Below are 15,096 nucleotides of genomic sequence, written 5' to 3' on the forward strand. Positions count from 1 at the left end.
GTACGTCTAGAGAGAGAGAGAGAGAGAGAGAGAGAGGAGAGAGAGAAGGGGATTAGATTGCTGCTTGGTAAAACATTGAAATTTGGCACAAGAAAGTGCGGCGCAATGACGTTTTGACTAGAGAGAATTCACGAAAAGAGCAAGGTGCGACGCAAGAAGCAGTCCGGAACGTCAAGCCGAGGCAGGATCAAAGGACTCGAGAATCACATGGTGGGCTGGCCGATGGCACAAGCTGAAATGGGAAAATCGCAGAAAATACCGAGGTTTCTTCTAACATTCGTGCACGACAGACAAAACGCCAAAAAATGAAAGAAATGTCTCGAGAAAGGTGGCCTGCTTTTGTCGAGTACATTTCAGCGAACAACTTCAATCTTATATGTTTCCTAAGTGGCAGAAAGTCAGTTCGTTATAGAATCGAATTTTTCAGTCCGAGATCGTTCTTATATAGAAACTTCGATCAACGGGAGAACGATACTGCGGAAAAGTATTGGAGCAAATAGGTCATATTTCCGTTCTATATTTCCGTGTAAGATAATTTTACTTTTATAGCAATATTGAACGCTCATAAATTATTGTTAGATTGACTACAAAACAATTAAATCGTAAGAAAATTGATTATTCTTAAATTGTTCGTAAACATATCGTTTAGATCTCCATGTAACGTTTTAGTTATTATATCAATGATAAAAGAAATTTTTATGCACAAGAAATTTTTATATACGGAAAGAATGATTTTGCTGAAGTATCTAAAAATGTAGCTGGGTGAAGATTTAAAAATAATTTTGTAGGATTATCAAAATAATTATGTAATACATTCAAAGTGATTGCTAGAATATCAAAATTTTTTGCAACATTGCTCGATTATTAGATATACTCGAATTACTTACATAATTATTTTGACAGTCCAATAAAATTATTTTCAAGTCTATTTAACTACATTTTTAGATATCTCAGTAAAATCATCCTTTGATATTACAATGTCTAAAGTTATTCACTGGACGCTTTTATTTGGCCATTTATTGACAAATAAGTTTAATATAAAGTAAATAAAAAATAAAAAAAATAACTATTAAAATAACTATCAAATCAGTTATTATATAGTTACTAAGAAAATGTAACTAAGTCAAGTTACAGTTACAGATGGAAAAAAACGAAAATTAAAGTACTGAGAAAAAGTAACTTAAAACTTTTCATTACAGGTAATAAATTATTTCCCAATTCTGAGTTATAAATACATACACATAAATAACTTTAATGACTGCTGATACAAAATTGCAATAAATTATCTTATAATTCCACGAGCATCACATTTTCTAAGAACTGAACGCAAATGTATTAATTAGAGCAAAGGAAACGAGAATGAATTTTTGCACGAGCGCCAAACAGCTGGTTTGAGAGTTTAGCTAAATTTAGTGTAACTCAAGACCCGAGTATCGCCGGGTATAATACTAGAAAACTCATACAGCCGTATAGTATGAATGTTTCTTTATATTTGAAATTTTTTCTGGTTCTGTTATTAGACATAGCTATGTAGAGATTGATATGTACAGACATATACCGTTTGCATGCTTTATACCTTTGTCATTAGCGAGAATGCGTCGATATGTGTGATTACCCTAAATTCCATTCAAATCGCTAAATTGATTGCAAGATAACTCTAAAAAATTAAACATACGTTGATTATCATAAGTCATATATATATATATATAAATAATTTCCTCTATTAATATTTACTTTTTTTTATTTAAACTGAAATTTCTTATTCAAACTGCAGTATATTTTAAATGTAAAACATTGAAACAAGTGTTAATATCTGAATTCAAATCGCGTGTTACGCGCTAAACAATTAAAAAAGTGCAGCTATATTCCTTTAAATGTTAAAATATTAAATCCTTTTTACATTTTTAATTGTTTCGCTGATTTTAAATACAATTTAATATTCTACAATTAATGCTTCGTGAATTCTCAAAGAAAATTCAAAATATACAAATTCGTATACAGTTAAACACTTCGACTAGCATAATTAATTTGCCGATCCCTATTTCTTCTTTATTACGTTTTATCGATTTCCATCTCACCGAATTATCAGTACGTTCTCACGACTATTCATTTAGAGCGCATTTTTGCTGCTTATCCACGCGAGAATATCTGGTATTTATTAATTCACCCCGTGTGCAAATTGATTCGTAAGCGTTACGAATGTGCGATCCGATATATCGGAAAACGAGCGATAAGTGCGATGCGCAGTAGGCGGAACGTGAAATTAGTTACGTCAACGATATATATTTCGGTTCGCGTACTCTGACCCAGTTAGGCAATGCATAGCGCGGTCGTCTCGTCATTACCATAGTCTGGAGAATAGCCAAAATATCCAATGCGAGACATTCGGGCAAAACTCCGCGTGTAGCGTCCGGACCGATATCGTTATCTCGGCTTGCACGTGCACACGACAGGCTTGCTTGAAACGATCGAAGCGATCAGCCGCGAGAGACGTTTTCACGCCACTATGATTAGAGATCCTATAACAGAGTCTGACCGATCCACCACGACCAATCCCGTCAAAATCCTATGAGAGAAAAAAAAATATATATATACTTCTACCCTACTTTCCAGTACATGTATATACTCTCACTTCAACCTCCACTGTTGTACTCTATAACTTTAATTAAAACTGTAGAGTGAGACAAGTACAAATTAAAGTGAAATAATATATGTACACTTCAACAAAAATATCAGTGTGGATTTAACGCTATACGGTGTCTTATCCACAATTCTTACTTATATTAGTATTAATATCAATTATATAAACACTGCGAAAATTAAATGATCTGAATTTAAGATGCTAGATTTAAATCTACATCATGATGACGTTAATATATTTGACATACACATCAGGGGTTATAAATTCAAACTATTTTGGTTTAATATTAACATCAAAACGATCTGGATTTATAACCACTAGCGTGTGTGTCATCATAGTGTGGATTTAAAACCTATTGTTGGTTAAATCCATGTTAGTATTAATAGTAACACCAACACAGTGAGAATTATATAAGATGCATTCAAGCTTTGACGCTCATAATGCTTGTATAAATATTTGTCCTTAATACTTGATAGACAACAAGAATAAAATGATGCTTACAATATAAAGTGAACGCCTTCGCATAGATATCGCATTAAATCCAGATCGATATTTTTTAGAGTGTATAAAAGAGAAAGTATATATATCTTTTTCTTGTACAATTTCGATTGATAAAATCATACGCCTCGTATAACCTGACTCTATTATAGTGTCTCTAACAATAACGCCTTTCCCAACCATACTCGAATTACAGTCGCAGCTGTAAATATCGACATTTCCACAGTAACAGCCGTTAGATTGCGGCCGGGTATAATCTGCATCAGACCGCGATCGGGATCTGCGCGAGAGGTTGCCGATGGATAACTTGTTAACAAAGTGGCAATGCCCATCGGAAATGAAATGCACGTGCCTACGCTTTGTGCTATGTATAATCGTCTGTGAAATTCGCGACCGATTTTGACTTCGATTCTCCAGCGAGAATACACTTCCTGCATCTATCTAGTCGTCCCACGGGAATCAAAAGTCAAACGAAAAGCACACAGTTAGAAGTTATTCATGAATTTTTGAATGTCGAGAACTTTAAACTTTTCACTCGGGAGAAGAAACTTAATTTTTTAGTGGTAAGAGAATCGAATAAATGTTAACATTAAAAATGAGAGAATCAGAATAATTGTAATAGTATATGCTGTGAAAAAGCACTCTTACACGGCTAGTCATTTCACAGGAATAAAAGACCAAACGAAAAGCATACAATTCAAAGTTATATTCACAATTTTTGAATGTAGAGAATTTTAAATTTCTCACTTGGGAGAAGAAATTTGATTTTTGTAAAAAGAATCGAATAAATGTTCACATTTTTAAAAATTAAAGCATCGACATGTATTCAGAGAAAAATATAGTAATAGCAGCCAAGATGACAATTGTACAAGTATTATATGTATAATAGAATTAATGTATAATTAAATAAACTATTTTATGATTGCAATAACAGAATATGATTGCAATAATAAAATAGTTCATTCAATTATATCAACATTAATTCTATATATAAAACTTATATATAGTTGTCCTCTATATAATTGTTACCACTGTCTTTTTCTCTGAGTAATAAAATACACTGCAACTTCTTAGTTGTAATATTCTTTGGCAAGATCATTCTTCACCAGATATAAGATATTTCTCCGTATGAACGTGCTTTTTAAATTTATATTTGTGAAATACATACATTCCGCATTTAAGTCGCGGTCCTTTTGCAGGTACACCATCTCAACGGCGCAAGAGGAAACTGTAACTTAGAAACGCGATAAAAAGGATCAATCGTTTCTCGATTAAATGTCCTCTCTAGATTTATGAGCTCGTAGATATATGCGTTCCGATTTTCGAGCCGCAAGCTCGTTCGCAGATTCTGCCTCTCACCTACCCGTTTATCATTGTATAACGATACGTCGCAATTCGTTTGAAACAACAAATTTGTACGACAATGTAACGGCGGTGGAAGATTTAACAAAAATATATTTACGTCACTTCGATATATACCTGGGTTATATTAATTCAGTGTTTGTGCATATATACACATTGAAAAAAATTAATTGAATTAACCTAAAATGCATATATAAATAACCGGATAATTTGTTGAAATGTAAACAATTCATAATTTTTATTAATTAAGCAAAAAGGTTTTAAAATTACATATAAAAAAGAGCAAACATTGTATTTTAATATGCTGTTAAAAACTTAAGAATATTCTTCGTAAACAATTATTAATAATTTATTCCTTTTACCATACGTGTCACGCTAATTCAACCATATTCTTTTTAGTGATCATATATTGTATAATAACCAAATACACTTGGATGTTATTACTACTACATACAACTAACCAAACTCTAACCGGTATTATTACACCTAAATGTTTTAGTTGCATACGAAAATATTTGATTATAATAATCATAAATGTTTACCTTCAACGAAATTTACTCTTAATCAAATATACTATATTAATTTAATCATTATTGTTTTTTCTATACGATGACATAATTTTTGCAACGTTACAGATATATCAAAATACACGATTGCAATACTATTTCTTCTTAAGTCTTGTGTTTCGTAAAAATGATGATGTTTCGAACAAATCGCGTACAGTTAACTAAAGTGCTATCACTTTTTATGAGCTCGCTACGCACGATCCAAGATACCAGCTGTTTGCTACTTTCTGAGAATATATTCTTGAGAATTTTCATTTGAGTCGAGACAATATTCCAGTAAAAATGTGCGTCCTACTTCCAAACTGCTGTTTGCTCTTCCCTCGTCTGCTTTTCCTTCTTTATTTTGATTGTCTGTCCGATTTTTCGGCCGCGAATGGACCAGACTTTCGTTTTTCGATTTGCTTCCCTTCTTCTTTTTTCTCTTTTCATTTCCAGTCAACAGTGAAACCCTAGACAATTCTGACAGTGTCCTAATGATGTCCACTACTGAACCATTCGTGCACCGTGAAAAAAAGGAAAATCCGAACTAATTTTAGTGCGCCGTAAATTTCACGTTGTGGTTAGTTAGCTGAAAGGGAGGCTCTTTATCGATCTTGAAATACGACTATTGTACAGCGAAACATAAGGTACAGATTGCGTATCTGCAATACATTAGATTCTGCAGCGTTCTGTGAAGACAGCGTTATTCGAAATAATCGTTTCGGGAAAGCATGATTAAGTGTTTATTGTTGAATCAATAAAGTACAATACCATTATCACGTGCAGAATACCGCAAATTGTAGTTATGATAAAATCAGTTTTATACTGCCGTCTTTTAATCAGTACTATGGCAACAATCTGTGCCATATTGCCGTATTGTATTTGTATATGAAAATATATTAATACTTTTTTTGCTGAAGTCTAAAAATTCTAGATACAGATCTGAAAACAATTTTGAATTATCAAAAGAGTGACGCAAACTGATTGCTAGAATGTCAAAACTTTTTGCAGCATTACTCATTATGCTTGAGATTCTTACTCTCTAAATTCTTTAGAGTGAAATCTCACACTTTAAAGAATAAAATCTCACTCTTAAAGATTGAAAATTCTGCCATTCTTTTTCAAGAGTGGCGTAATTTTCACTTTTTAGAATGAGATTTTACTTCAGAGAATTTAGAGAACGTAATTATTTTGATGAACCAACAAAATTATTATCAAATATCTGTATCTATAAATCTGTAGCTATAAATTTTTAGATACTTCAGCTAAATTATTCTTTCCGTACTACATATTATTTAGTGCGCCATATTCGTAATATCATAATTCGGGATTTATATTTCCTACAGTGTTCAAATGGTACTCATCTTTATTTACAACAATATATGAAATATATTGTTGTAAAACAAATAATTTTCATTAAATGAAACTCCCGCGCAGTTTCAGAGAGTATAGAACTAAAATGTTTGTATGAGACGCATTCATGAAACGTCTACCTCAGATATAGGTTTTCATCAAGTGTGTTTACTGTTTACGCGGTTGGTAAATGATAAATCGCCGTAGGGCTGCGATGAGTCTCTCGGCGAATGTTTGACAATCGATGTAACTTTGCGCAGCAGAATTTCGATTATTGCGGCTTTATCGGATGGAAAAATCGCGTTGTACTTTGGATGAGGAGTTTAACGAAATGTTTTGCAACAGCCAATTTGTTTCAACTGTTACCATTTATTCGATATAAATGTTTCATCCACATTTATCATATTTTCTACAATGCATACCAATATATAGTTAAATATTTTTTATGGACATGAAAAAGTTCTTTATTATACTCCACGCTTCACCTATTATAAATATATGAGAAACAAAATCAATTTCATTTTGAAAAATTTTGATAAAATATAAATTCAAATTTTCTATATGCATGTAATAATTTCCATCCTTCTTTTTATTCCTTTTTGTTATCTTATTTTAATTTATAATAACATTGTATAATTACAGAAATTTACTTTTGTTCCTATTCATTTTTATAATAAAATACATTTTATATTTTAACAATTAAATATAGTTAATTTCTTTATCGTTTGTACATTTTGCTAAAGTAATATATTAACAGACGAGTCTGCATAATAATAAATACAGTCTCATTACCTTTTAAGAGGTTCACGCACATAGATAAATGTTATATATCATTCCCTCGCGTTTCTCTCCCTAAATTCACCCATGTTGAACAGACATTTAAGCCAGAACCGAGAGAAAATGTTTAGGAAACTTCTGACCCTCAAAGGACAAAGGACGCACGTTAGAAGAAATAGTTTAAGCTAACGCTATGCAAATTTGCTCTATTAAGTCAATCATTATCTCCGTTCGATCACACCTGTCATAATACTATGCGCAATAAACTCGTGTGAAGTTGGCCCCTCAACTTTTGAGAAAATTTACTTTCTATAGCTCATTGGATTGCACACTCATCGTTTGCACACTTCTGGTAAAAAAGTTAATAAAAAAAAGAAACAATTTTGAGGGAATTAGTTTCACCATGATTTTGAGTATAATAACTGCGATTTGAATCTATCTACTTGAGTTGACTCCCCAAAACTTCATACCACAATCTTATTTTAAGAGGCCGTAAGCCATGAGCTGTAAGAAATTGATCAATCTCAATCGACTATTTTTCTCATATTCAACTGTTTTATTAGTTAATTTCTTAAGGCTTACAGCTTACGACTTCTTAAAATAAGATTGGATAAGGTAATAGTTGTTAATAATTTAACTAAAGATGAGCGAACAAAAATTCTAAATATGCATACATATGCAAACGATGAGCAATCGAATGAGTTATAAAAATTTAATTTTTTCAAAAGTTGGGACCAACTTTACATGGATGCAATAATGTTAAATAAATGAAAATTCATCGGCAACATTTTTCCGTTATTTACATTTTTTCGTTATTTTTAGCTTTACGAGATAAAGGATGGTAAACTTTAAGACTTCTGGGCATCTGAATAATATTTTGCTTCTTTTTCGTTTTTTAAAATAAGTTTAAAGAAAATTATACTGCAGGTTGTGACCACATAAAATTAATAATATACTTTGATTATCCAAACTAAGATTATACTCAGTAAATAATGTGAGTATTCTACATTTCATACTCGATCATGCAAGACTCTAATCACGACGCAAAGAATTGTTCCGCTTTTAGTAAGTATTACAACGGTATCTTTTTTCAAAAGTCAGGATTTTCTTGGCAGGAAGAAAGTTCTCGCGCGTGAGCGAACGAAATGTCGAGTAAGCATGAGAATTGATGTGGGTATTGATCTAATCAAAGACGTTCCCGCATTCCAGGCCCCCGGGTCACGGATGCATCTTATAAGGAAGAAAGCCTATTGAAATTCGGAAGAGTTTTGAGATTGCCTCTCGAAAAACCAGCTGGAAACCGCTTTATAGGCAGACGGTAATATATAGCATCCAATTTCAAGTGTTATATTATCGGTTTATCACGAGATTCATCAATTGTGATTTCGCGAAAGCTGAGAATATGTACAGAAAGAAATGTATATTACGGATTGAACTTAAAGAATGACTAATGTAAAATTAATGCAGTCAAATAAAAGATCTTAATATATTCTGTATATGTACAGTGTTAAAGATAATGCAAAACTGGAATATTCCGTAATTTATTGAAAAAGAAGAGGCTTCAACAGTTGCAAGTAGAAAATCGGAAGATCTCATTCTACTTACAAATTACTGCTCTTTAGACGTCTAAGTAAACGTTATCGATACTCACTCATTATATTCTCCAGTTGCGATGTATCAATTCAGCGCTCTACCATTAAACTGTAATCTGAACTAGATCAATCATCTGCACTGCAAGCTAAGCTCAGGAAATGAACTTGCCAGATCGCAGATTTTGTGAGAAAGGAATGCCTCTAGGGATCGATGAGATGTTCCCCGTCCCAATCTAAATTTCTGTCTGCGACTGCTGATACATTTAAATGGAAGAATAAAGGAACTCATAAATTCAATGTTGTAATCCATACTCTCCATTTTCTCGCGTTATAAATCATATTATAACATTGCTAATTAGAAAATAGTAAGTTATCTTCAACATATAATTATTTTTCTAAGATAAAAGAACGAATGATCACACGTTGAAAGTAACTCAACTTTAGGTTTGTAAAATATATTTCTTATCGAAGAAAATAAGTGATGGAATACACGTCAAAAAAGATCGAATGTGAGACAAGTGGAATCAAGAGATAGATCAGTTGAAGTTTGGATCAACTCTAAGGACGAAAGGCATGTACGCCACTCACGCTTCCAAGTCTTTTAGAGAAAATCGCTTATGTTTCATAAATCTTGCCATACCGAAATGCTCAGTTCGCAGTTTACGTCGCACAAGAGTCGTTCAAGGAAAGTTGAAGATCATGGGAGATCGTGAAAATTGTGTGAATTTCGCTCATTACGGGTTATGAAAAGCTAAATTGTTCCTTTACTTACGCTATAACGTGATAGCACATTTAATTAAGTTACTTGGAGTACGGTCGAAAATGTGGCACCGTATATTTCACCCAATCGTGATTAAGATTAGTGCTAAAAAGCTTGAATCTGTTAATGTAATTTCAAAGAAGATTCTAAGCATAATAATGACATACTGTTTACGAATGCATTGCAGCAGTGCATATAATGTAACCATATGAAAGAAATAAAATATTATAGACTACTTTTCATTTCATATTTTCAAAAGTTTAATAAACGCACGATTATACTGAAAAAAACAATTTTACTAAAAAAATCTAAAATTTTGTTAGATATATATCCAAAAATAATTTTCTTACATCATTAAAATAATTATATTGGAAACTACAAAAATATTTCAGCAACCAGTTTCAATTTCCAATAAAATTAATTTGACGGTCTATCAAAATTATTTTCAGATCTGTATCCAACAAAATTTTAGATCGTTCAGTAAAATTCATTCTTTCTGTAAGCGAAATGTTGAAATTTATATAAATAACTTAGCAATTTCAAAACATATTAGTAATAAGTATTTATATCCTAATTACACAAAAAAAAATTTTGCTGAACACAGATCTAAAAATAATTTTGTTGGACATCAAAATAATTATATACGTTGGAAACTAAAAAGTGATGAATGCAATGCTGCAAAAATTTAAATATTCCAGCAATTAGTTTGAATTTTCAATAAAGTTATTTTAATGCTCCAACAAAATTATTTTCAGATTTATATCCAGCAAAATTTCAAATTTTTCAGCAGAATCGTATTTTTCGTGTAGCAATTTTTAAGATTTGCTTCTTATTTTATCCTTTTGAATAGCGCGTATAGATAGTAACATGTCCCAAAATTTCTTCGGTTCGCAGATTGGATATATTTGATTTATGTATAAAGTTGAATCAAGCAGTTTTTGCTGCTGTTGTATATTAGTCCGTTTTTACATCCCGAAAATCGATACCTCTGTCATCCCCTCGTCCATCATCAAGGGCGCAGTGAGGCTCACGTTTCGAAAGCGCGGGAAGAGAGCGAATATCAAACCACTGTGTCGTCACAACCTACTTTCTCGCAATTAAGAGTAATAGCACTGCACTATCGCCCAAACGCGTGGAGAGCGACCGTGGAGGTAATATTAAGACGTAATGATACTGTAAATTACGATACACGAGAATGTTCGACCTACATACCGCGCAATCGCCCAGTTAGAATCCCCAAACTTTGCCGAGAAGAGATAGCCCTGCTAAGCCCACAAGATAAAATAATAATGTGAACACAAGTGTTTAACATTGTAAAACGTCTAATAGCATCTCGCGAAATGTCGTGATGCACCAGCTAACGTAGCATATAAACGATGAAATGTGCAAAGCCTTGGCCAACAATTAATTATACAGTCGCGAGCAAAATGACTGCGACAAAGTCATGATGATAAATTTGAATTTAAATTTAAGTGTATTTTTAACAAGGATCTCTTTTCATATTTTCGAAGAAATTATCTTCGGTGTTTTAAAGATAAGAAAATACCTTTCGCCGTGCATCTAATTCCGTAGTGTAAAATTTTCTTTCACATGCAGAATTTTATGGAACAATCGATATACTAATATTTAGAATGCCATAAATGCAAATAATATAAGTATTAATTTTTCGATAAAATTATAGTCAAAATCTATTAATTCATATTCTTACGAATATGATTGAATATCTATTGATATTTGACTGTTATAAAAACAATGAAATATATTTTCGTGTAAATTCTATAATATTCTATTTCAGAGAAACTTCTACCTAATAAACATGCGAAGTAGTCACTCTCACAAATGTTTCAACTTTTGAAATCGGATTGCTTTTAGGCGGTGCAATTACATAGAATTTCATCGAGAGAGTAATCGCTGGAGCTATCAAGTATTAAAGGGGTTGGTCCATCTGGACGAGCGACAGCATCATAGTTAACGCGCGTCTGTTCAGCTTTCCAAAACGATGTCTCATAGGAATCGATACGCGTCCGTAACACCCAGCGACCATCATCAAAGGCATCGCATTTTGGAGGGCAAAGGGAAACCACTGAAACCAGCAGGTTGGTCACGGCCTGAGGGGACCGTCTGCCAGATACGTCCATTGTTTTCTCGTATCAGCGTTAAAAATAGCATGTAACCATCCCTATACGTGAATTTCCCTATTCAACGGAAGCAACGAAACAATATTGAGAAGAGAAAAAGAAATAGAAGAGAAGGATAAAAGAGAAAGAGATAGAGAAGGAACGGCTTCTATATCTTCGCCACCAACTCGTACACCTGTTGATGGACGTTCCGCCTGCAGGATCAAAGGGATTCTCCATTGCCGTTGGCGAAATAGGCTCCTGAGAGGACTTTCAACGATACCCCGTTGAATAGTAAGGCGACGTGTACTCCTTCTCTCAAAGGCCAGTCGCATTACTTGAAAATTCGAGCAACTGAGAAATCTCGTTAGCGCTTGGCAATGTGGATGCCTCGTAGAATGCTGACGAAATAACATCTCAGGATTTAAATATCAGAGAGCCTCGGCGATGTCGACATGATTCTCACGGGGTGTCTGAATTTTGGATTGGATTGCTCAGGACATGTCGAGTTTCCGGTACGACAGCGGTAAGTGGATTACAATGCGCTTTGGGGATTGAAATTTCCAACTTAATTACAAATAAAACACGAAATGGCATTTATTCTAGTTTGTCGTTTTCTCGATATTCCATGTTAAACGAAAGGACTTTCATGCAAAACATATTATTTGTTTAATGATTAAAGCTCGAAAATGCTTCACTATGTGAAAACCGAATTAAAAAAATTAAATAGAGTTGAGAATCTTGGAATGTTGAGACTGCAATAGTCTTTCAATATCAAAATTGACTAACAGAATTGTGTTTTTGCACTCAGAACATAAATATGCATATTATGCAATTTGTGTAAATTGGTATATAATTAATGTATTGTTGATCTATTTTAAATTTTAATCGTAAAGTACAAAATTAATCGCACAATACAATGAATAAAATTGATATGTCATATTAAATGACGTCAGATCCAACACAAATGATTTTCTCTGTCTCGCTCTCGCAATCAATATTACTAATCAATATTACAAATTCTATATTTTCTATATAGTGCTATTGTAAAGTTTTAGTTCAAACAAATATTATTAATATTATTGCCAAGAGCAGCATTTTTAATATAATACATTAAAGATATTTCAATATCACAGTAATATAATTGACATATGTACTAATTAATTTTTTAATTAACAACGTAATTAGTATAAAAATTACTTCCTTTAACAAAATACATTTATTGAATCTCTCTTTTTTCTTCTTCACATTCAAATATAATATTGTTTCAAATAATATAAATTTAAATTATAATATCTGGATGATTGGGCTGAGTTGAAGACTAGAATAAAATTAGTGCATTATAAAACAAATAACAATCAAATATTTTATTAAATAAATTATTAGAAATATATGTATTATATGATTTTTCATAAAATAATTACAAAGTATTTTTTATCTTTCAAGTTTCTGATATCTTAAAATAATCTCTGCGTATTACATTGAAAATTATTGCAAAAGTCTATTATTTACTTAAACTGAACAACGAATTTTTTATTATAATTGATAGAACATTTGGAAATATAGTAGTAGAAATAAAAGTATAATAAATTTCGGTCACAGCATCTGATTATAACGATTACAGCATTAACTACTGCAAAATCTATCAATTATAACTGCATAAAGAGTATACTAAAAAGAGTATAGTAAAACGAACTTTCAATTAATTCATATATGTAATCTTCTAAATATAAATCATAACAGTATTAACTGTAATATCTAATTTAATTTCGTCTAATCTGTAAAACTGAATATGAAATTGTGAATCATTTCAAATATATGTATTATCACTATCAATTAATATCACGTTTTAATTAACATTTCCATCCATAATCTAATGTAACAATCACAATATTAATTACAACACTTGTATTTTATAGAACAATTAGACATGGATTGCAGTAAATGTAGAGTATATCGCTATCAATGTCAGTTGTATCGCATATTTGAATAAAGTCATGCATCTATAATCTAATAGACATAACAATCACATCATTAACTACAGCTACAACACTTCTAATCTACAGAACAATTAGACAGTGATTGCGGCAAATGTCGGATATACCACTATCAATTATTTTCACGTATTTTAATAGACTCATGCATCCACACAATCTAATAGACAATCACAATGTTAACTACAGCTACAGAACTTCTATTTTGCACAATCAAACAGTGATTTCGACAAATATAGAATATATTGCGGTCACTGCCAATTACTATCGCGTATTTTAATTAATTCATGTAACTGTAAACCAATAAGGATAACAAACATAATATTAATAGTCATAATAGTAATTTCAAGAATAATTAAACAGTGATCATGGTAAATATAGAATATATCGCGATCACTGTCAATTATTTTAATTAATTCTACCGCGTATTAATTAATTCTTACACCTATAAACTAATAAGCGTAACAAGCATTATACTATAATATAACTAATATAGATACACTAATATAACTATAATATAGATACAGTACTAATTTGAAAAATAGAACAGTCAGATCACAGCAAATATAGAACATATCGCATTGCCAATTACCATATTTATAAATAGAAAAAGAGCCTGATTGTATTAATTGAAATTCTAATTGAAATTGAACAAATCACAACAAAATTGTCTGGTTGAATCAATTATAATTAGTTGAGATAACCGAAATTATGATTAATATTAAAATTAATATTAATTGGCAGTGACCACAATATATTCTATATTTGCCGAAATCACTGTTTGATTCACTGTTCTGCAAAATAGAAGTTCTGTAGCTGTAGTTAACATTGTAATTGTATATTAGATTGTAGATCCATAAGCCTATTAAAATATGTGAAAATAATTGATAATGGTATTCGATATTTGTTGCAATCACTGTCTAATTCTGTAGAATAGAAGTGCTGTAGCTGTAGTTAATGATGTGATCAAAATCTTTTGGATTGTTCATTTTCAATAAGAAATTTTTCTCAGTGTAAGAATGAAGCAGATCATAAATATTAGTAGCTACATAAATATGTATTATCAATTACATATGCACATATACTATATATTTCAATTAACTATATAATCAATTTGTAGAAAATATTATATGAATAAGTTATAATTGCACTTTGGAGTTTACTTATTAAAAAAAATTCTTTGATTTTATCTGCATTTATTACTTAATAAATGTTTTGACTATAATTTGAATATTTTTAAATTTTCATGTTAATATTATTATAATATTATATAATACCGATGTTCTTTTGTACCTAACAGTAATAATAATAATTAATTTGTCACATAATGAGATGCTGCTGTTCCAAAATATGCAATAAATGATTAAACCGGATAATGATAAATTAATTATAATATGTAAGGATGATTGGTGGATCGATTTATAATATGTATTTATAAGATTTATTTAATTATATAT

At 31.3% G+C, this 15,096-nt stretch overlaps 1 protein-coding gene across 1 annotated transcript in view; it reads left to right on the forward strand.

Annotated features, from left to right (window-relative positions):
* LOC105617318 (tyramine/octopamine receptor-like) overlaps positions 1-274 on the forward strand; it is a 32,445-nt gene extending 32,171 nt beyond the window's left edge. The window contains exon 2 of the mRNA XM_012198885.1: positions 122-274. Coding sequence (XP_012054275.1) covers positions 122-274 — 153 coding nt within the window. The remainder of the gene's footprint in view (positions 1-121) is intronic.
* The last annotated feature ends 14,822 nt before the right edge of the window (positions 275-15,096 follow it).

Source organism: Atta cephalotes, assembly GCF_000143395.1.
Source record: "Atta cephalotes unplaced genomic scaffold scaffold00012, whole genome shotgun sequence".
NCBI classification, from domain to species: Eukaryota; Metazoa; Arthropoda; class Insecta; order Hymenoptera; family Formicidae; genus Atta; species Atta cephalotes.